Genomic DNA, 23,643 nt, shown 5'->3' with positions numbered 1-23,643 from the left:
AGGAACAATACATCTGCCTGCAGCCTGCTGCTCAAATTAGGCGTAGCATCAGCAAAAGAACAGAGTTGAAAAATCCTGATGTTTTCAATGTGATTCTCAGTCATTGTCTACACCAGCTGCTCAGTTACAGAACAAAGAACAATTACTGCTGGCACCAGGGTTTGAAATGTCTCTCACAGAGACAACAACAGCAGCAAACATCATGAGCCGCCAATGGTTAAACATCATCTGCATGTGTTCAAAATATAAAGGCAGGAAATAGGTGGGTTAGTAATTACAAACAGATGATGAAGGCTGTATTGTGAAGGGCTCTTCGTTCAAGTGCATCACCAGTTTTTGTTTTTAAGACAGTGGTAGATCGTGAGAAAGTGAGAAAACTATAAATATAAAAAGTTTTGATCATATTGTAGATCAGTCAGCAAGGAATTTAGTCACATTGTACCAGAAAAGACATGTTTCATGTGGCCTGTAATGAGCTTATATAAAATTGACATCAGTGAATAATAATTTTGTGTTGATTGGAGGTGACTAAGTGGCTAATGTCACGTTTAGCATTGTGAAAAGTTATGTTTGCTTAAAAAATTAAATTATTAAATTATTCATTCATTTTTCTTCATCTTGAATTTTTACCTTTGATAAAACACTATTGACTCTCATTTACATTAGTCATTATCCTTAACTAAAACGAATTAATTAAATAGGCCAAATGAACTTCAAAGGGTTAGTTCACCCAAAAAATGAAATTCTGTCATTAATTACTCACCTTAGTTCGGTTCGTCCTTGGAACACAAATTACAAAGATATTTTTGATGAAATCCGAGAGCTGTCGGACCCTGCATAGACAGCAACGGGACTACCACGTTCGAGGCTCCAGAAAGGTAGTAAGGCCATGGATAAAATAGTCCATGTGACATCAGTGGTTCAACTGTAATGTTACGCAGCTACCAGAATACTTTTGTGCGCAAAGAAAACAAAAAGAACGACTTTATTCAACAATTCCTTCCTTCCGTCAGTCACCAGAGTATCACGACGCATGCGTGTGGTGCTGCTGACGCAGGAGACGGCGTTCTAATGTAGAACCCGGATGCACTGCGCCTTGTTTACAGGCAGAAGATGATGCTGGCAGTGCATAAAGTCTTTGTAAACATGTCTGAAGTTTTCGACAGAGAGAATGACTTGCCTTTTTTGTATCTTGCATCTAAATAACAAAATAAAATCACAAAAAATAAAATGAAACAATGTTTGTGAAAGCTATAACATTATCTCAAATATACTAAAATGATAAATTCCATCATTTTTATCCGAAATCAACCAAAAAACAGAAAATTCTGCCTATTTTACGGCCACTGTTGTATTTATTCGTTTATTTATCATTACATTTATCATTTGCAGGGCTAAATATGCTTGATTGTCTTGAAAGCAATGTTATAATGCAACAGTCATTTAACAGCGTTCATGTATTTCATGCTATATGTGTCCCAGGACCTCAAAACCAGTCATAAGTAGCACAGGTATATTTGTAGCAACATCCAACAATACATTGTACGGGTCAAAATGATCAATTTTTCTTTTAGGCCAAAAATCATTAAGATGTTAAGTGAAGATCATGTTCTATAAAGATATTTTGTAAATTTCCTACCGTAAATATGTCAAAACTAAATTTTTCATTAGTAATATGCATTGCTAAGAACTTCATATGGACAACTTTAAAGGCGATTTTCTCTATATTTTGCACCCTCAGACTACAGGTTTTCAAATAGTTGTATCTTAGCCAAATATTGTTTTTGGTTTTGTGGTCCGGAGTCAAATATATACACTGCCCTCCAAAAGTTTGGAAACACCCCTGGCAAAGTGTGGTTTTGGATGATATCAGCATAAATCCTTATCATTTTCTGGTGCAAATACATTAAAGTAGCTTGACATTATCTTCGAAGACCACCACAATAATTTTCATTTTGATTACATAATATACATCAGACATCAGACATGCCCCTTTGCCAGCTGTGATGCCTGGTTACTGGTTTAAACTTGGTCCAGGTTTTTAAAAGATTTTTGGGTCAGCACACCTTAATAGCTTCAACAACTGATTTCCAATTAAGTTTAGAATACAGTGAATTTAGGCCCAGATTATGCAGAGCTGTAATAGCTGCTAATGGTGGATATTTTGATGTATTGAAAATGTAAGTTTTTTCCATGTATAAACTGTTTATGTAATAAAATATGTTTTCGTAGTTTGTGTTGTCCCTTATCAGTGCAAAATGATCACAAATTAAAAAGGATTCATGCCAATATTGTCCAAAACCCCACCTTTCTAGGGCGTTTCCAAACTTTTGGAGGGCGGTGTATATCTTCTAATTTAGAGGTGAAACAACATGGAGATCACATCTAGGTCCTCAAACTGATGAGGTCCTGTGTACTATAGTGCATCCTAGTGGTCATCACAAATGCACTGAAGTTTGTTTCAGAGCTCACACATATATTCGGCACACTGATAAAACCACGTAATAGTGAAGTAAGACACACAACACAAGCACTTTCATCATGTTGTTTTATTGGAAGCAAGTTGTGTGTGATCCTCAGTTCACTACAAAATGAGATTCAACTCTTCCATCACCAGCAACTACACATGACAAGTTCAGAACTATGAGGCAAACAAGAATAAAAACTTTATACAGTATAAACCACCCAGTTTTAAAAAATAAAACTGTTAAAAAAGAAACTTTGAAAGCACTGAACCAAATCGAGATTAGCGATGGTTTCTGGTCTCTAGCGATGAGTCTGAAGTCCTCCGAAACACGAGTGGACACCGAGGGACGCGTCTCTGTCCGATCGCCGTGGGAGTGCAGGGTTCACAGTAAATCAGGGTGGAAGCTGGAGTCAGTGCGCCGTCAATGAGCTGTGACACACGGCTGGATGCGGTTTAATTGTCTTTCTGATGTTCGGGGGGTGTACGTGTGTGTTTCGGGCAGCTCATCGGATCCTCTTCTGCTGTCGCGCTCGATAGATGTCGTGGATTGGTGGTGCGATCGATCCTTTGTCTTCCTCCTCGTCTGAATCGGCGTTAGGCCTTTTCAAGGACTTGTTTGCCACAGCGTGGTTTTCCACAGGCCCGTTTCCTTCACTGCTCATCTCTAACTGCTTTCCAGTGATCAACTCTACAGCAGCATCTACCGCTAGAGAGAGAACGAGAGCGTAAGCATTGTAGGTCATGAATGTGTAAATCTCACAAAACCTCTTAAAAACACGTCACATTTTAGCCCAAAGCATGTCACAATTAATCACTCTTCTATCCTGTTACTTTAATACTAAAAAATTACATTCATTAAACAGTAAAATGTGTAATATAGTCTTTATTTTGATTTTAATTTTTGTTTAAATAATAGGTTTACCATCATTTTTACTTTAATAAGATTTTTTTAAAAATAAGATTAAGAACCACATTATATCAACCTTTTTTTTGTTATTTTTATTATCGTTTTCTATTACTATAATTTCAAAATATAGTAAATAAAACTAATATAAGTATATGCCACCATTCAAAATTTCTGTATTCTGCTCATCAAGGCTGCATTTATTTTCTCAAAAATACAGTAAAACAGTAATACTGTGAAATATTATTACAATTTTAAATAACTGTTTTCTATTTGACTATATTTTAAAATGTAATTTATTTGTGGTGATGCAAAACTGAATTATCAGCATCTCAGGTGTCACATGATCCTTCAGAAATCATTCTAATATCCTGATTTGCTGCTTAAGAAACAATTCTTGTTAAAATATTTTATAATGAAAAGTGTGTCATATAAATTGTAAAATGTTTATAACTCATACTAATATTTATTACACTGCTTTTTAGGACAGCAAACATCCCTGTATTACAGCAATGAGAATGAATAACCGGAGTGAGATTTTAGAGATCATGTAATACTTACTCTCTGGTAATACACATCTTCTGAGAGACTCCATCAGCTCATCTACCTGCACAAAAGGACCCTGAAAACAAAAACACATGATGACATTTGATTAACGAGAAGTCGATGTTTAAATATCTTGAGGACATTCTATCTGACAGTCAGGCAATGGTTTAAAGCGGTAAAGAGGAGAATAGATGTTGAACTGACTGTAAAACAGCTGGGAGGAGGCAGCAGCTTCATGAGGATGACAGCAGTGGGAGGGACAGGAAACACTCCTCCAGGAACAGGATGCAGTCCAGGAGCTGTCAGGAGGACACGTCACCAAACTTAATGCACAACATCATCTCAAAGAAAGAACTGTGCAACTGGGAATGATCTACTGACATGTAATTGCCAAACTTTTTCCCCCTCACAATTGACTTTTCTTTAGAATTCTGAGATATAAACTCAAAACAGAGAAGAAAAGAGCAAATTAAGAGATAATTATTGACAATTACGTTTTTTAACTTAAATTTTAATTTTTAATTCTTAATTTTTTAAATAAAAAAAAAAAAAAAAAACAGAATTGCAAGATATAAACTCAATTCAGAGAAAAAAAAAAAATTGCAAGATAAAGTTGAAACTGAAGGACATGAACTCCAGAAACAATAAAAAGGCAGAATTCTGAGATATAAAATTGTAATTTCAAGTCGGAATTCTAAGAAAAATGCCAGAATTGTGAGATCTAAACTTGGAATTCCTGAGAAAAAGTGTCAAAATTGCAAGCAAACTCAGAATTCTAAGAAAAAAGTCAGAATTCCAAAATGAAAAATTGTAATTTCAAGAAAAAGCCATAATTCTAAGAAAAATGTCAGAATTGTAGGATGAAAACATCAAAATTACATTTTACAATTTTGAAATTCTTGTTGACGTTTTTTTCTTGGAATTCCAAGTTTACATCCTACAAACTCAAAATTGCAAGACAAACTCAGACTTTTTTTTTTTCTCTCAGAATTCTGAGATAAAAATGTGCAATTTCTAGAAAAAGTCGGAATTCTAAGAAAAATGTCAGAATAATGGAATTTAAATGTGGAATTCCAAGAAATAAAACAAGTTTTTTTCTTGGAATTCCAAGTTTACAATCCACAATTCTGACATTTTTCTTAGAAATTTGCAATTTCAGGAGAAAGTCATAATTTTAAGAAAATTTTGAGAACAGTGGAATCTAAACTTGGAATTCCACAAAGAAAGTCAAAATTCTAAGAAAACTATAGGATGTAAACTCTTAAATTTAGATTTTTTTTTTTTTTGAATTCTGAGATTACATTGTACAATTTAGAAGTTTTCTGAAGAATTCTGACTTTTCTTCTTGGAATTCCAAGGCTAGATTCCACAATTCTGAAATTTTTCATAAAATTATGACTTTCTCCTGAAATTGTAAATATAAAAAACAAAAACAAAAAAAAAAAAAAACTGTCAGAATTGTGGAATGTATTCACAATTTTTTTTCCCCCGCAATTGGACAAAAAAAGTCAAATTTCTAAGAAAATGTCAAAATTGTAGGATGAAAACTCAGAATTCGAAAGAAAAAAAATTAATTCCGTCCAAGACAGAATTCTGACTTTTTCTTGAAATTGCAAATTTATATCTTGGAATTCTGACTTTTTTCTTTGAATTCTGAGTTTGGGCTGCAATGTTTTTTGTTTTGGAATTCTGAGATTACACCCTACATTTTAAAATTTTCTTAGAATTTTGACTTTTCTTCTTGGAATTCCAAGTTTAGATCCCACAATTTTAAGAAAACCTCAAAATTGTAGTCAGAATAGTGAGCTATAAACTCAACTACTAGAAAAAAGTTGGAACTATAAGATAAAGTATCATATTTTGATTCTGTGTCAGAAACAAGCTTCCATACAATCTAGAGGGATACTCAAGGGATACCCAAACTATGGATCTTGGAGTTTGATGTCAAGTGTATGTGAAGTGCAGATACTCACGCGCCAGATGACGTGGCTGGAAAGGAATCATCTGGCTGGTGTCAGGTTTGGGATACTCAGGTTTGCGGTCTGCCTCGTCTTTCAGCGCAGGGGCAGAGGGAGTGACCACCGCCTCTGGGATCAGTGCTGCATATTTGGCACGAGACACATCCTGCCAATTGAAGTGTTCAGATGATGGATTGTATTATAAAATTTGAATTACTTAAGGCCCACCTATGCTAATTTTAAACTAAATCGGGCCAAAATGAAATCTGTTTGGAGTTTGTTTCAGGAGTTTGAAACAGCCTGCCAAAGCAAACTTTCCAGAAAAGTTTCATCTGGCTGGTAAACACCTTCAAACTATCATCACATCGGTGTAGCGATTACACAACAGATAGGTGTGGCTCTGCAACTCTGCCTTCACAATGACTTGTGGTTAAAAACTAATGCCAAGATGATTAATGAATATCGCTTGTGCCAAAGTATTTGTGAATGATTCTGTTTCCTATCGTACCTTGTAACCGAGGGCTTTGAGCTCACTGGGGGAGCAGGGATACAAGTCCATGAACTTGTATCTGTCCACCAGCAGAGCCGTCTCCTTTCCCTCATACTCGTCTTTAAAGGCCATGAAGCGCCTTCGCTCCACCTTCAGGATACTGGCCAAGTCCCCGATGTTGCTCTCAAAGGCCAAGAAGCGTGCCCAGATTTCCCTGTTACACAAAAAGCATGTTAAAATCAGGAATGTTATCCTTTTCATATAACATTTAACATGTTGCAATGAATCCAAACTACCATATTGTGCTGTACAATCAAGTGCAACAAATTGTCGAAAAAGAATGTAGGGATTGGTTCTACACATTAGTTGTTGACTGGATGTTAAAATGAACGTGAGCTTGCAGGAGCAGACTTTAAAGGGATAGTTCACCCTAAAAATTGTCATTAACTGACCCTTCTCAAAACTGACAAACAATGCGACTTTCACGCTACACGTTCCCGAGTGAAAAATACATCACAGAGCAAAAAGGAAAGTGACAACAAGCCGACTGACAAGAGAGCGCAGGTTACTTCTAGTATGAAACAAGGTCTCAGCTTTAAATGTTGTCATTTGAGAAATTCAAATGATAAATAGTGTATTGTGGCTCTTTAATGTGTCATGACCGATTGCCTTTTCTTTACTTAAAGCATTAAAAAAAACAAAAACAAATGAACACTAGAACGTATTTTATTGAAACCGCAGAAAGACATCAATACACACAATGTTTCAATGGTAGTGTAAAACAACACCCTTTTTACCTTGCCAAAATCAGCTCTGCAAAAATCATCCCATTCTAGTTGAGGCTGCTTTAAATGCAAATGAGCTCTGCTCACCCCGCCCCCCCTTCTCTCTGTGGAGTGATGAGCCTGTTTACTTAAGCCACATTTAGCCGCTAAACTTGCTAACTAGTACGTTATTAGGAAAGGCGATCGCAAAGATTCATAAAAAAACCCTTATACTCACTTCTGCTGTAAGTGAAGCTGGATCACGAATGATTAGCACGAACATAGACGGATGTATGTTGATCGAGTGGCGCATTCCCTTCACAAACAAACGTAATCTACTGCATCTTCAGCAGCTCAGATGTCGGGAGTAAATGACGACCACTATGTTCATTATTACATCCAGCAACACAACACCTCAATCGCTAATTCTTGTCTAACTTATATCCCTGCTCTGGCATCAAAACACCTGATACATGATAGTTTGTATCAGATCCAAAATTTACCAATAGCCTCCTATTCTATTTGCAAATCTTATTTATAAGTATTATGTAAAATAAATGCACATGTATATTTGACATTAACAGTGTGTTTAAGATCTCTAGATATCAGTACTGACCAATGAAAAATACAAATTGGTTGACTCATGTGGCTACTTTTGTGGTGAGGTGTATTGTGTAACTACTAATTATATGGTGTGTAATTACTAACCCATGGTTATATGAACAGTTGGTGTTTACACGCACTAACTACGGTCCAATCTGATATCAGATTCTGAATGTACTGTTTATATGAAGCGTAAATGTTGTAATCGGATTCACATATTAGTTTGTGTATACATTACAAAAATTTAGTGCATGCTCAGTCAACATATTAAGAAACAGAAGAAAAAAAAAAAAAATGTAATGTCTCTCCCTTTAAATTCAAAATGACATTCAGATGGAGCCCCAAACAAAGAACTTTTTTATCTGACTGAGCCCTTAAATCATTTACTAGCAGATAATTTGGGTGCATGGAACATGTGAAAAGCCAAGCAGGTAGTTGTGATTGTTAGCAATGTTTAAGAGCAAATTAAAAGAAATAGATGGTATATAACTAATCAATAAAATTCCACTAACCCAGATTTCTCAGGGGAAAGACTGCCGGACGTCAGGACTCTCTCAAACAGGACTCTAGTGTTGTTGTCCTCTGTGATGGAGACAAGGACAAACAGCTCAATAATTCATAGTCATTTTTGAAGACTCATTCCAGGCCAGGCTTTTTACTTCACTTCTTTTTTGGTAATAGCCTAGCGACAAGATAAACACAGGCGATGTTTACTGCATGGCAAACACGGTCTCCTAGCTATCTGCTTTATAAAGGAGGCAAATGGTTTGTTTGGTCTGATAAGTGCTCATGTGTCATATCATTCTATGTGCGTGTAAATAAACAGCCGTCTCGAGGGCTGAAATTGTTTTCTCCAGCGTTTCACGCAATATGATATAGACTGTATGAAATATGACGGGGCAGAACAGGTGTAATAAATAACACTGATTGCCTGCCATCAGATTAAAAGGAGACTGTGATGTCACCAGACGTATAAATGAAGGGAATCATGTTCTTACCATTTAAATGAGAGAGGTAATCAATGTACGCCAAAATGTACTCAGGAATGTCACCGTATTTCTTCAGTCCAAGCTCAAATATCTTAAAGGCCACAGATTTGTCCTGAGGGAACAGGCATTCAGATACATTCAGTTTTGTGTCTGGATATTTAGTTTTTTAAAATGCAACTGCTGAATCAAAAGTCCTTTAAATATACGAGGGGTACAGTAAAATCGTGCAGCAAGGTGGTGTAACAATGTAGGTAAGAAAGGTGGTGTAATTAATCAGCTTTTCATTAAAGGAGAAGTCCACTTCCAAAACAAGCACTCACATATAATGTACTCACCCCATCGTCATCCAAGATGTTCATGTCGTTTTTTCTTCAGCTGTAAAGAAATTATGTTTTTTGAGGAAAACATTTCAGCCTTTTTTCTTCATATAATGGACTAATATGGTGCCCCGATTTTCAACTTCCAAAATGCAGTTTAAATGTGGTTGTAAACGATCCCAGCCATGGAAGAAGGGTCTTCTCTAGCGAAACTATTGGTTATTTTCATTTTAAAAAAATACAATTTAAATACTTTTTATTCTCAAACGCTCATCTTGCATTGCTCTCGTAGAACACTTGTTGTATTCTGACTCAAGACAGTTAGGGTATGTCAAAACTCCAATCGTATTTTCTCCCTTCAAAAATCATTTCAAAATCATCCTACATCACTGCAGATGTACCAACCCAGTCTTTGCAAAGTGAACATGCAAAGAAGATCAAACACCCTTAACAAAAAAAGGTAAAACAGCGATATAGGATGATTTAGAAGTTGAGGGAGAACATGAGATGGGAGTTTTTCGACCCTAACTGTCATGAATCAGAAAAAAATAATCTAGGCAGAGTAAGACAAGACGAGCGTTTGGCATTAAAAAGTATATAAATTGTATTACTTTTATGAAAATAATGGATCATTACGCTAGGTAAGACCCTTCTTCCTTGTCTGGGATCGTTTGAAGCTGCATTTAAACTGCATTTTGGAAGTTCAAAATCGGGGCACCATATCAGTCCATTATATGGAGAAAAATGCTGAAATGTTTTCCTCAAAAAACTATTTCTTTACGACTGAAGAAAGAAAGACACGAACATCTTGGATGACAATGGGGTGAGTACATTATATGTGAATCTTTGTTTTGGAAGTGGACCAAAAAAAAAAAAAAGGTAAAATTCTTGGAATAAAAATAACATGGTCTGGCTTAATACTATACTATAAAATACTGTTTGATTTATTTTTAAATTGATACTTTTATTCAGCAAGGATGCACTGAACTTAAAATAAATGCTGTTCTTTTAAACTTTCTATTTATCAAAGAAACCTGAAAAAGTCAATCAGTTTCCACAAGTATATGAAGCAACACTATTTTCAACATAGATAATAATAAAAAAAATGTTTCTAGAACAGCAAATCAGCATATTAGAATGATTTCTGAAGGATCATGTGACACTGAAGACTTGAGTTATGATGATGAAAATTCAGATTTGATCACAGGAATGAATTACATCTAAAATACATTCAAACAGAAAACAATTGTAATAATATTTTACAGTATAACATTTCAAATGTTTGAATGGTAGTGTACATATAAGAGACGTGTGGTGTTGAAGTTACCTTGCTGCAGTAGTATTCCATAAGAGCAGCAGTGACGTACACATGATGCCGTGTGCGAGGATCCTCTCTGGCCTTCTTAAAGATGGAACGGCCAGACTTGATGCCTTCAGCTCTTCTTGCGAATTTCATGTACTGGATATAAACCTAAACAATTCAAGGGCATTAAAGGGTCAGTCTGTTTATTCACACACAGTCATAACATTTGTGTTGATTCATTTTAGAAACCCAACACGATTTTTAAACCATTAAAACCATATTTTATTTCCATAATCTCTCCAGTCGACTGTGATTGCGGGAGAGGAGCTGAAAAAAAATCATTTAAAATTTCTTGAATCACTCAGAAATCAGACATCCTATGGGTTGTGAGCAGGTTTTACTCCACAGCAGCTTATTATTATTTTTAGTCCATCACAGACATGTGTCTCCAAAGAGAGCTGGACTCACCAAAGTAGGGTCGATATCTTCTATGGCCAAGAGGCGGTTGTATATACTATGAACCTTCTCGTGCTTCATACGACTCTGTGAAACAGATCAATAATGTAAATGGACAAATGTTGAATTGTCAGATTACAGGGGACAGGACTTTTAATTGCCCTTTTAAAATAAAGAGTCTGATTTGTTAAAAAAAAATACATAAAAAAAATAATCATGACATCACAACCAGGGTTATTATAGTTAAACTACAAAAGAAGTTGCTATAACTTTAACTGTAAAAAAAATAATAATAATAAAGCAAGAAAAATAAATAACTAAACTAAAAACTAATACAACAAAATTACTAAAACTGTAGAAATTAAAATGTAAACAGAAAATATAAAAATCAACATAATAAAAACTAACAGTATCTCAGCAAAAATACAAAAATAACAGTGGTTAAAACCATGAGTCAAATGAACATGCCTGCCCACATCTACATATCCAGTACTAACAAACTTCCCTATCTTGCATAAAAAGTGAACTATGCTTATAAATGCAACAAAAAAGGTGCATGTACATACAGAAGTCTTAAATGTAGTGTAGCAAAACACCCTGTTTAATTGTTCATCTTTTTGGTGCAAGAGACCTTGACTAACATACTGCATGGAAGACCTCAATGCAGCAAAAGTGTAGAATAAGGCTCTTTTACAATTATTAAATCAGTTTGAGATATTTTACCTCTTCATAATCGGCAAAAGAGAAATACAGCAGCATGTTCTTTTTGAGCAGAGTTCCTATGGCACGCTCGTAGATGTTAGCCGCCTCATCACTGAACAGCTTGGCATTGTTCATGTCCTGAATGAGGAGATCATGTGAAATAAGTAGATCGTGGAACATGCAACAAAAGACCTGAGTAACTAAATTCAATCAAGGAGAAATCATTTTGCAATCACTGCCGACAAAACAGTGTTTATATAAAATGATGTGCAAACCAACCCCTTTTTCTGCCAGTAGTTTGCTGGACTGTTCCAGGTACTGGGCAGCTTCGTACCAGATGTCAGGGTGATGGCCAAGCACCAAAAGGCACTGCTCATAGGCGAACATCACTGCAAGTGACAAAGAAAATAATTAGATATTGGATAATTAGACTCCTTACTACTTTTCTGGGTCTTGATCGTGTCAGTTGTGTTGGTGTCTATGCAGGGTCAGAAAGCTCTCGGGTTTCATCAAAAATATCTTAATTTGTGTTCTGAAGATGAACGAAGGTCTTATGGGCCACTGCTGCGTCGTCATGAAAGTTTATCATTTGCACGTGTTTTAAAGCCTTGTTAATTTTAAATTTCAAGCGATCACAGAGAGACATGTCTCTGATGGACAAACAGCCTACAAAAGTATGTCAAAATACTCGTCTTGAAGATTAACTTTGTAGTTTTAGCAATGATAACAGTAGATAATAACAGATGCACCGATCGAGCGGACATATTTCAACCGACCTGTTCCGGGTTTGCACACGAACTGCATGAAATAATTTTTCAAAATATCACGTGTGTGGAAACATTACGAACTCTTTAAACATCCGTTAACAGAGGCCAGAGACACTGAAGACAAACGCAAAGAGGAAAAAACAGTGTAGCAGGCAGACCCAGATCATGGTTCAGAATGCACGAAATATTGGAAATATTATTCTAAATATTGAAACGGGTGTTTATATGAATGTATCTCTGAGGAGTATCTCAGAAGAGTTTACAAGGCTTTTTTTTTCCCATTTCTCTCTGTACAATGCATTTAAACTAGGGTTCATAAGCACCAGGCTGCTTTGTTCAGCGGTAACCATAGAAACATAATATCACTGTTATTCCATAAGCGCCACCTGCTGACAAAGACTGAGTTTGCATTCTTTCCGTTTGTCTGCTGTTTTTCCCTGAAGCATCTTTTCATTTGTAATAAAATATAAATAACACCTAAAGAATTTTTGAACAAACAAATCATGTTTGAACTTTACATTTGTTAGGCTAGTAGGTTTTTCTGTGTTATCAAAATCGGAATTTAATTGCTATGTAAATGTAATTTGGTGTAATATAATCTTATTTATTAAAATAAAAGATAACATGAGTCAGAAACAATGATAACAGCAACTATTTTTTTGTGGCAGGGCCAGTAAAAATTTGACCGGGCAAGTAAAAATTTGAACCACTGGCCCGACCGGGCCAGCAAAAAAAAATAAAAATCTTTAGCGTTGAGCCCTGTGTTTTAAAAAAATCCTTTAGAAATAAATGAGATGCTCTACACGGCACTAAAACAGCTGTTGATCTATTGTCAAAACCTTCAGCTCATTATTTATGAATCTTCCTGTGAGTCACCTCTCTTGGTGATGAGGGTCTGATCTTCGGTACGCAGTGGGTTGCTCTTCTCCCATTGGATGTATTTCTTCCACATCTCCACCTGCTGGGCCTCCTGTGGGGAGTTCTGGGGCGGCACTGAAGGGGCATTCCGGTCCAAACCCTTCATCACCGTCTCATACTCCTGAAATCACACCATCAGCATAGAGTAATTAATAATAAAGCAGACAGATGTCTGTTTTTTTAACTAATGGAGAATGGTAAATTAAATGTTCTTACCTAATGAAGAGTGGTAAATTCAAAACTAAATTTTAAGAATTTGAGATTATGCTCTAAAGTGCACTGGCTACCAATAGCTGCTCACATAAAAATTCAAGGCATTAATGTTTTGCTACAAAATCACCACTGGCTCTTCATCCCTTTACTCAAATTCATTACTTCAGACTTATGTGCCCTCTAGAAGCGTATTATTATTATTTTGCCACATTATTTTGCCATCCCAAATCACTTTCATAGACTTTTACATTAAATGTTCCCCTTCTGGTGGAAAGACCTGCCCATCTCAATCCGAGTCTTTAGCCATCTTCAAGAATCGGCTAAAAACAAATCTCTTATCTTTATTTGACCCTATAGCACACTCTTTTCTTATTCTGTTCTTTTTAAAAAAAAAAAAAAAAAAAAAAAAAAAAAAAAAACCTTAGCACTATTCATTTACTAACTAGTTTTCTTAAAAAAAAAAAACTAACAAAAAACCTAACACTAGCTTCTCTATGCTTTTTGTATACCATTGGTGTTTCTTTATTTATTATACAATTTAAAAAAAAGCAACAAAAAAGGCCTCTAACACTAGCTTGCTCTATTCTTTTTCTATTCTATAGGTTTTCTTTTTATTATATAATTTTAAAAAAACCTTGCTATGTGTACTGCGTTATGCTAACTGAGACTTGCCATAGCACTCTTTTCTTGCTCTTTTGTTGATTTTTATTTGATCTTCGTCCTCATTTGTAATTCGCTTTGGATAAAAGAGTCTGCTAATCAATACTACATCAATACCACATAATCAATAATCAGATCACATCAATACCACTGATATATAACAACAGTACTGAAAAATATATTCATATATGATGGTATTTGCAGGGTAATCTAAGGTGTTGCAAAGAATAGCATGTCCTAAAAACCACAGTAGCTTTGTGTTACAAATTTAAAATAAGATTACTACTAGTAAATTCCCACTGGGGTTCTCTCCTTATTTAGGTGTATTTTTTTGTGTATTTTAGAAACTAAAAGAGTCAAGAACCAAAAAAGATGCAAACAGCAACATCAGGTTTATCAGAAACTGTGTTGCTGTATCACATCACACTTGCAGAACGCACCTTGGCGACTCTCCTGGCATTCATGTAGTCTCTGCTCCGGTCTTCAATCATCTTTTTAGCCAAGTGCACATTTATGCCCTTTATAATGGAACAAAAGCAATTTATGACAAAGTAGAGATGGTACGTGCACATTACAACCAAATCAACAAAGTTTTTTTTTTTCCAAAAGAGTGTCTTGAATCAGAACAACACATCCATTAATTCTCACTGTACTCACCTCTTCATATTTGCTGTAGTCCCTCCAGAGTTGTTCTATGTTAATCATGGGGTTGACGCAGCCTCTCTGATAAACACGTCTGACGGCTGTGATGCGCTGATTTTCAGCGTACGACCCCACGGCCTCTCTAGAAATGCATATGGAGAGCTCGTCAAATGCCTTGCCTTTGCTTATGAACTACTTTAATAAACGTATGAAATGAGTTTGTACTTACACTCCTTTGAGGAAATTGATGTAATCCACCCAAATCTAAGAGAAGGAGAAGAGTTGAGTTCATGTCCATGAAGGCACAGAACAAGTTGGGTTAGAACGAACTGTCAAAACAACTCACCTGATAGGACATAATCTCCATCCCAATCTTATCCAAGGCAAAATCATAAGCCTGTGCCATCTTTTCCCTGCCAAAGAACAGCAGAGTATAAGTATATAAAGCCAGTTTTTAACTGTGACCAAAAAAAAACAAACAAAAAAAAAAAACATACAACTAACAATGCACTAGAAAGTGACCAAGTGATATAATAATCTTCAACAATAATGTCCAACATTCTGTTTAAAAATTTGTTGTAAAGTTTAAATGTAAAGTTGTAGTTTGTACGGTCACTGTCGAAATTATAATGCAGAAACTGATATTTTTCCTATTCATTCTATATCATCTATTTTATTTTTTAACCATAAAGTAATTTCTGTCTAGGTGTCTAGATTTTGAATCCCAGATTAAATTGTGTTCCTGACCCCACTGTATTTTAGTGTATTATAGGTCATATTTGTCTCTAGATAAAGTCATTTGATGACTACTTTAAAGCCATATAAACACAGTTGTGTGACATACTTATAGCTGGGCAGTTTTCCTTTGGTTTCCCGTACATATGAGAGGTAGCACTTCCACAGGTCAATGTGCAGAACCTTCATTAAGCACCTCTGAAATAACTGAGCAAGAGATTGAACTGTGAACAAACCCATCTGATACACAAGAAGCAAAGCAGCACAGCACAAAACTATAGTACTGCCTCAAGCACACTTCATATAACTGCAATCCTTTACAAAAAAAACACTATTGTATAGATTTACGACTCCAAAACCATGATGGATGTAAATACAAACATTTCAAAGTAAACAAACTCTACATTATGCTCCAATATGTTATACTATATGTACACCTTGCTGAATCTGCAAGATCTTTATTATTTTACCCACATAAGAGAGTTCAAATGCTCACTGATGCTCCAAAAGGACACCCAGTGCATTAAGAGCTGGGGGGGTGAGAACTTTTGGAGTTTGAAGATCAGAGTAAATGTCATTTATTTTGTCTTCTGGGGAACATGTAAGTATCTTGTTTAGCTTCTGAAGGGCAGTATTAAATGAAAAATATGACATTTAGGCAAAATAAGAAAAATGCACACATCTCCATTCTGTTCAAAAGTTTTCACCCTGGCTCTTAATGCATCATATGCATCATGTTTCCTTCTGGAGCATCAGTGAGTGTTTGAACCTTCTGTAATAGTTGCATATGAGTCCCTCAGATGTCCTCAGTGTGAAAAGATGGATCTCAAAATCATACAGTCATTGTTGAAACGGGTTCAAAAACACAATGCTGAAAAACCAAAGAGTTTTGGGGACCTGAAGGATTTTTCTGAAGAACAGCAGGCAGTTCAGCTGTTCAGGACAAACAAGGGACTCATGAACAACTTTTACTAAACAAAAAACACAGCTGTGGATCATTCAGTTAACAATACAGTATTACGAATCAAGTGTATGTAAACTTTTGAAAAGGGTCATTTTTATAAATTCAACTATTATTTCCTCTTGTGAAATATCTTATTCAGGTCAGTACTAAAAAAAAAATAACATGCATTTGTATGATCCATATCATACTTTGGAAAAATAATTAACATTTTGCAGATTCTGCAAGGTGTATGTACACTTTTGACTTCAACTGTAAATAGTAAAGCATATTTAAGTTATAACTATAGTGCAGATGCTTACACTGATCATAAGTTGGCAATACCATTGTACATTAATATAATACTGAATGATTATCATTCATATATCATGGCATTTGCATGGTAATACAAGTTCATGCAATAAACACCATGTCCTAAAATCCACGTAGAACCATGATCCTTTTGTGTTCCAGTTTCCACAAACAAAAGGGTCATGTGAGGTATGTGACTCAAAAATGCATTAAGAGTGACTGGCTCACTGAACTGGGATAGATTAGATAATATATCCTTCAACAAGAACAAATCTGTAATTTTTTTCTACATTTATGGTGTCTGATTGCCCATTTGCTTCAGGAGAGCAAACAGGATATATCTAGTCAGGCAGGGTGTTATTTTATTTGATTACAACATCTTGATATTTACTCTGCCTGAGCTTTTGAGGGCCTAAAGTGGCAACCTAGATAAAGCTCAGCTTTTATGATCTCACACCTGTGTACTGTATGTGTCTCAAGTCAGAGTAATATCATACGATCAATTAATTCAACATGTGGCTTCCATGCGATAACAAATGCTTACCTTTTCAACCTTGTCATAGTTTTTAGCCTTGATCTGTGGACACATTTGAAAACCAGTATTATTAAAAAAAAGTGATAGTCTGTCAGAAGACTGATTTGCTCCACACGCATGCACACACAACCCCTTTTAGGTCAACAATGTGACATTCACACAACCCTGCACAATACTGTGTCACTTTCACAACTTATGCCCTCAGTTAACTAATTTATAAACTACATGTGATGCTGCATATAATCACAAGATTCACCAGAGCTAGAGATTGAAGAATGACTCATTTCATGGGTGTGTATGCCATAAATCAACAAATGTTGTGATGGGTATTGGGCATTATGTTCTGGTAAAAATGTTCATTTTTGGAGTGCAAAATCTTAAAAAAAAAAAAAAAATATTGATCCTATGAGGTGCATCTGAAGCACTTACAAAGATAATGTTTTGGCACAGTAAGTAAAAAGTACTAGAGCTTGGCTTGTGTCATAAAATATCATGCTCAAATGACGATAACTTAAAATACAGGTTTACTCAAGTTTATTTCTCTTACTCAAAACAGACTACAAAGCAATTAATCATTTCCTAGTAACATCTAAACTTCAAGTAAATGCTTTGCTCTGAATAAGAGCTGGATATAAACAGCAAAACTATTGCCATACTATGTATTAATAATACACACAAAAAAAAATAAAAAAACACAATGTCTCACAGCATTTCTCACCAAGTCATACACAGAAATTTAACTTCAAGGTTTAACAATAAGGATTTATCTTTGCTGGCAAGACACAAATATAATAATTCAGCTCTTTTTGTGTGTTTTGGAACTAATATGATTTAAAAATCTTTCCCCTAAAGCTGCCACAAACAACTATGATGTAAGTTCCATAAAAGCATAACATTTCTGGCATGGGATAAAACAAAATTAAAAAAAAAAAAAAAAAAAAAAAAAAAAAAAGCTAATTGCAACTTTATCTCACAATTCAGACTTTTTTCCTCATGATTTGGAGTTTATAAATTATTGAGAGTTATCAACGAACACCTTGCAATTTTTGACTTTTTTCCTCAAAATTACAAATGTGCAAGTCTACAAAGAAAAGTCAGAACAGTAAGGCAAACAAAAAGAAAAAAAAAAAAAGAATTGTAAAAACAAAAAGCAGCACATTTTTTTTCTCTCCAAGCAGCAGAAAAAAATCTGAATTGTGAGATGTAAATTTAGAATGTTGAGGGAAAAAGTAGGAACTCTCAGAACTGCTAGAAAAAAAAGTTGCAACTACTGAAATAAAAGTCAGAATTGTGAGATAAGTCAAGTTTTTTTTTTTAGCTTGTGGCAGAAATGGGTCTGCATAGCTATAAATTAAAAAAACATGCTTCACACTGCAAAACATTTGTTATTTTTAGTCTTCAACCTATTCCAAGACATGTTCCTAAGTCTACTGCTAGATGTTCTGAAACTTCCAACAAAATCCTCATTTATTAGTCAGTTAAAATAACAATGATTTGTAACAAATGTTCAATAAATCACCGAAATCTAGATGTCTATTTGCAAGGCATAAACACATCATGGGACACATGATTTAGCGCTGAAATGACAGGGGAATTGATTCTGGTAACTGGCCTACTATGAGTTATGAACTTGCACAAGCTTAGGTGTTCTAAAAAGACACAAATGCTAGTGCATTCATGAAGACAAACAGCAGTTAAGTGTGGAAATTCTCACAAGTACTTAACTAGTGCAAATTAAAATGTTTCAGAGGTACAGATGCTCTGTAGGATTATGTAACTATCCTGTTGGGCCATAAATCATGCATGACAAACAACTATCCTAACGAGTGTGTGTTGTATAACTCCACACAAGAGCCAAATGAGTGTTTAGAAAACAAATCATAGATAGATGGGACAAAAATAATCCCATGTTTTGTCTTGTTTTTGAATAGAGATTACCCAAAAATGATTGCCTAGTATCAAACAGGCCATCAGGGACTGAAGCGTTTTCACTGATAATAACATAAATGGTAAAGGCAGATTTTTTGCCTTAATGAATTATGTTAATTCTTAATTGTCTCTGCAGTTGAACTACATTCTAGTATAGTACTAAATAAATAAAATTGCTAACATTAGATAATATGGCTGTTATCATTAAAAGGATAGTTGACCCAACAACAAACATCTTTTCATCATTTACTCACCCTCAGGCTGTAACCTGTATGACTTATTGTCCTCTATGGATCACAGAAGAAAAATAAAAAAATTCCCTCCATACAACAAAAGTCAATGGGATCTAAAACAACACCAGCCCCCATTCACTTTCATTGCAGAGACAAAACAAAAACATTCCACACGTTCCACAGAGGAACGTCATACAGGTTTGGAATGACATGAGGTTGAGAAAATAAATGACAGAAATTTAATTTTGGGATCAACTACCCCATTAAAGCCATTTCAGATCACCTCTGCGGTTCTTCGTAATGTTAAATCGCATTAAGATCACTGAGGTCAGCTGTGAGAGGTTGTTGGCAGTGCGTCTGTGCTCCGGGGCAAACGGTGACAGCCTGACATACTTAACCAACCACTCAAAAGCTCCAAACGTAATCAAAGCTCAGCATGACACAGTGTGAAAAATACTGGTTTGAGGCAGAATGGCTCTGGGGCACGATCACTGCGGGACTGCCGTCTCCATGCCTCGGACAGACGCACGCATGCACACACACTCACTGACACAAAATTACGATGCACATTACAATGACAAGCCAAACTTGTTACAGTGCATTTTATTGCGGTAGGGGTGAACAGAACAGCTTTGTCAAAACTAATCAGTTTTGACTATGGGTGACGCTTTTAGATTAATCAAATGCTTAATCATATTGTATTCTGATCCAAATCCAGAACCAGATGAGTGTATAAACATTTAAGTGATTTATCCCTGATTGTTCTAATATCCACCTTATTTTTGACTTAGGAGCAGCTTGAATGTGCGAGGCTTCCAGTGTCATTCATTTCCAGTTATTTTAGCTGTACAAAAACAGTCTGATGTAGCTTATATTGCAAACTGGCATTAGTTATGTTATTTTAACTCATTATCACAATCATAAACACACTGGATTTACCATTTACCGCACTTTGTTATTTACCTACACCAGCTAGTGCATCTGAAGACTTGCACATTCAAAGAACACAGCTTATTTCCACGTCGTAAAATAAGGTGAATACTAGTTGCGATATACTGAAACAGATGAAATATAGTAGTCAACATTTGAAGTGGGACAAAAAAAAAAAAAGCACTTTCAAAGTTGTCCTAAAACAAAAAGTTCTTGTCTTAGGACAACTTTGATTAACTTTTTTGATCCACTTCAAATGTTGACTGCTGTATCATTTTTCAGACCCTTTTAAAGTTAAAACCAGATGATAAAGCAAAAAAAAAAAAAAGAAAAAAAGTCACAATGGGGATCTGAAACTAAGAAAACCAATATTATTATATATAATTAACCTCAGCTCTCCAATTATTTGGATAAACAATCCATGCTGAGGTCTTTTTCAGAGAAAATTGCAGATATGTGATTGGAAAAACAATCTTTACTGACCCTTTACTAAGATCCATCCCAATTTGTTGCTGAGACGCATCCCATAGAATAACATGTGCTCAAAGTGCTAAAAATCAATCAAAAATGTTTATTATTTGGACTGAAATTATGAAAATGCAGCGCATTTTATCTTTTGGATACAGCAATGTTAAAAAACTGTTGAGAATGCAAATCAAAATTGACAAACACTTCAACTCTAAAGAAAGTGATTACAAATAATTGAACAGAACTGTTCAAAACGTTTCTACATCGCATTTAAAATATTACTGCAAACTGTTGAAATCAATCACTACAAAAATGCCATCAAGTTAGTAACTTATTTTAATTTATCTTGTAGGTAACGTTGGTTGTTTTACTGATATTATACATTTATTTAAGAACGAAAAACAACGTTTTGGAAAAGGAAAAACTCAACTGTGTAGCATGTGTCACTACTATAAATGATTCACCAACAAGAACATTTTTGGATAATTTCCTTCATAACTTTACATTAGGAAAAAGCAAAAGCTTTTGAGAGTATGGTGGATGGCAACTGTTGCTTAGTAAAGGGTCAACTGTAACGATCAACTAAGCAAAAAAATAAATAAATCACGGCAAACAACCCTCCACCAAAAAAGTTGTATAAAAAAAAAAACAAACAAATTGCCCATTTAGTTTTCTTAGTGATGTTGAATCATTTATACCCAAAAGAAAAAACAAATAGGGTTTGCCAATTTAATGGGCAAAAACCTTAATATACGAACATAAGAGTCTTCAGTAGTTAATGTGAAGTTAGCTAAATGTAATGTGTGCATGTAAATGATACTTACCATTATAATACTTAATCTGTTCCTAAACTGCACACCTACTTTTATGCTTTTTTCATATTCCCTTACAGAAATATCAGTCATTTTAAAAGTACTTGGCCAGGTGTTGCATTTTGTGCTGCAAGTGTGCACACCATATAATTCGCCTCAGGATTTAGACAAACTAGACTTTGTTAATGTGTGGACTAGCAGTGTGCATGCTGGACTATGACTCAACATGTATAATATGAAATGAGGGACAAGAGAAAATTAGACGCTACTATGGACAAAATCTTGAATTATTAATTACAAACAAACCACAACAACCTCAAAGAAATGACACAGGAGGCAAGAAATTGACACAAGTAATAAAGGCTAAAGCACTCCAATACCATTAAAATTGTTTTAATGCTGTTGCAGATAAAACATGCAACAATATCACCTCATAAAACTGAAAAGTATAAGGAAAAGAATGACTTGAGAACCCCTAAATGATACAAGCTATGAGTTTCCCTTGACGCCCTGCGATTGTTGGTGTTGTGTGAATATCACATTGTTGATCAAAATGGGGAGAAGCATAATCATGCACAGATATGCAAATAATTAAAGTATAACCTCAGCTTCAATGTATAGCTTCCAGAATCTGCCCGAACTGGGAAACTGGGCGACAAGGCGCTCATATGTCTTCCTTGCTTTGTCTATGGGTTGATTCTAAAAGAAGTAAAATTCATTTACATACAGAATCACAAGGTACGTCCCAAAGACGTCCCGTTTACATGAAATGGCATCAGATGTGCTATCAGAGACCCTCCCGTTCCCTCCCAAAACATGTTACCCCGGGTAAAAAGGAATGCAACCCTGTGTCACTAAACCTGTGCTTCACGAATCAGTATGCTCCAAGCGTCGAGGTCATACGGATTTTCTTCCAACTTCTTCTCTGCTTTCTTCACCTTCTCTGGGATGTACTCTGCCGCCTGTGGAGGGGAAAAAAACAAATGTGATATGAATGACATGTGAGTACATATCTATACTTTAAACATATAACCGTGAGCGGAACTACTAAGTCAATCTCCAAATCAACTTTAAAAAAAATCTTGGCACTGAAGCATTGCAAATCTCTCTTCACACATTAGGCTTATGTCTTGGGGAGTCTGTTAATGATTCAAAGCTAATGCAATTAATAAGGCTTGTCTAATAAAAGACATATAAACTATCCAGTACTAGAAACATCGACCTAGGAGACCAAAAACTCATATTGAACAACAGAATTCCTATTTTAGAGCTGTTACTTCTCTTAAAATACTTAAGGATAATCTACATGCTTTCATCAGCATAGCTACTGACATCAGTAAAGACATAAATCTGAGTGTTGTTGGGAAAAGTAAGAAACAATAGCATCGTGTTGCGTTGCAGTCACACCACCGCCATCACCTGAGTAACAGCATTACGTCAACGCTTGTCTATTTTACTACGTTACCTCAACGATTTCACTAACTTGCTACAGTAGAGCAAAGTAAAGCAAACGCTGCACAAACACTCGACGCTTTCTATCACTGACATGCAATTAACCTGTAAACATCGACATAACGTTCTGCTTTAGGAGCGGTCTCGGCAGCTAGGCCGCAAACACGAGCACTTGATCTCAAACACGCCACATATGTCTTTATTTTACCTGGTCCGGTGGAGTTTCGGTGGACATGATGGAATATGAGTGCGATCCGAGCAAAGAAACGTCGACTGCTCTACTATCACAAATAAACTAAGCGCAGACCGTGACTATTGCAGCATTGTTTATTTGTGCAGATTCTTTGTGCGGCCGCTCGCCCCTCACCGCGCACTAAAATGGCAGCAGCGCGAACTAGACGTTGAGCCACGCCCACCGGAAACGGGTAGTTTCAAAATAAAGGCCTCTAAAACACAAATCGAATTAATAATAACAATAGAATTATTTTGTAATTATTTGGAACTATTTTGTAATATATTAAAAATTAATGTAAACATACACTACCGTTCAAAAGTTTGGGGTCAGTACATTTTTATTGTTTCTGTTTTTTTTTTTTTT

At 35.4% G+C, this 23,643-nt stretch overlaps 1 protein-coding gene across 1 annotated transcript; it reads right to left on the bottom strand.

Moving 5' to 3' along the window:
• Positions 1–2,534: 2,534 nt before the first annotated feature.
• Positions 2,535–23,446, bottom strand: cstf3 (cleavage stimulation factor, 3' pre-RNA, subunit 3). The gene is made up of 21 exons (XM_051135005.1): positions 23,254–23,446; positions 22,454–22,555; positions 22,197–22,292; positions 17,231–17,263; positions 15,544–15,641; positions 15,046–15,112; positions 14,929–14,963; positions 14,715–14,841; positions 14,498–14,575; positions 13,143–13,305; positions 11,779–11,888; positions 11,521–11,637; positions 10,810–10,884; positions 10,366–10,509; positions 8,731–8,833; positions 8,245–8,314; positions 6,384–6,579; positions 5,891–6,041; positions 4,122–4,216; positions 3,933–3,993; positions 2,535–3,173 (listed from the first exon to the last, which is right to left on the bottom strand). The coding sequence occupies exons 1-21, from the start codon at positions 23,278–23,280 to the stop codon at positions 2,971–2,973; spliced, it is 2,151 nt and encodes a 716-aa protein (XP_050990962.1). The 5' UTR covers positions 23,281–23,446; the 3' UTR covers positions 2,535–2,970.
• Positions 23,447–23,643: the final 197 nt, after the last annotated feature.

Source organism: Labeo rohita, chromosome 18 (genome assembly GCF_022985175.1).
Source record: "Labeo rohita strain BAU-BD-2019 chromosome 18, IGBB_LRoh.1.0, whole genome shotgun sequence".
In the NCBI taxonomy this organism is placed as follows: domain Eukaryota; kingdom Metazoa; phylum Chordata; class Actinopteri; order Cypriniformes; family Cyprinidae; genus Labeo; species Labeo rohita.
This window is presented reverse-complemented; position numbering and strand designations above follow the sequence as displayed.

Excerpts from the sequence above, each read along its gene's own strand:
- cstf3 (XM_051135005.1), bottom strand. The coding sequence starts at position 23,280 with ATGTCCACCGAAACTCCACCGGACCAG. Across the intron at positions 15,113-15,543 it reads GGAAAACTGCCCAGCTATAA|GGAAAAGATGGCACAGGCTT; the intron begins GTATGTCACACA and ends GTTCTTTGGCAG. Across the intron at positions 10,510-10,809 it reads AAGATATCGACCCTACTTTG|GTTTATATCCAGTACATGAA; the intron begins GTGAGTCCAGCT and ends TGAATTGTTTAG.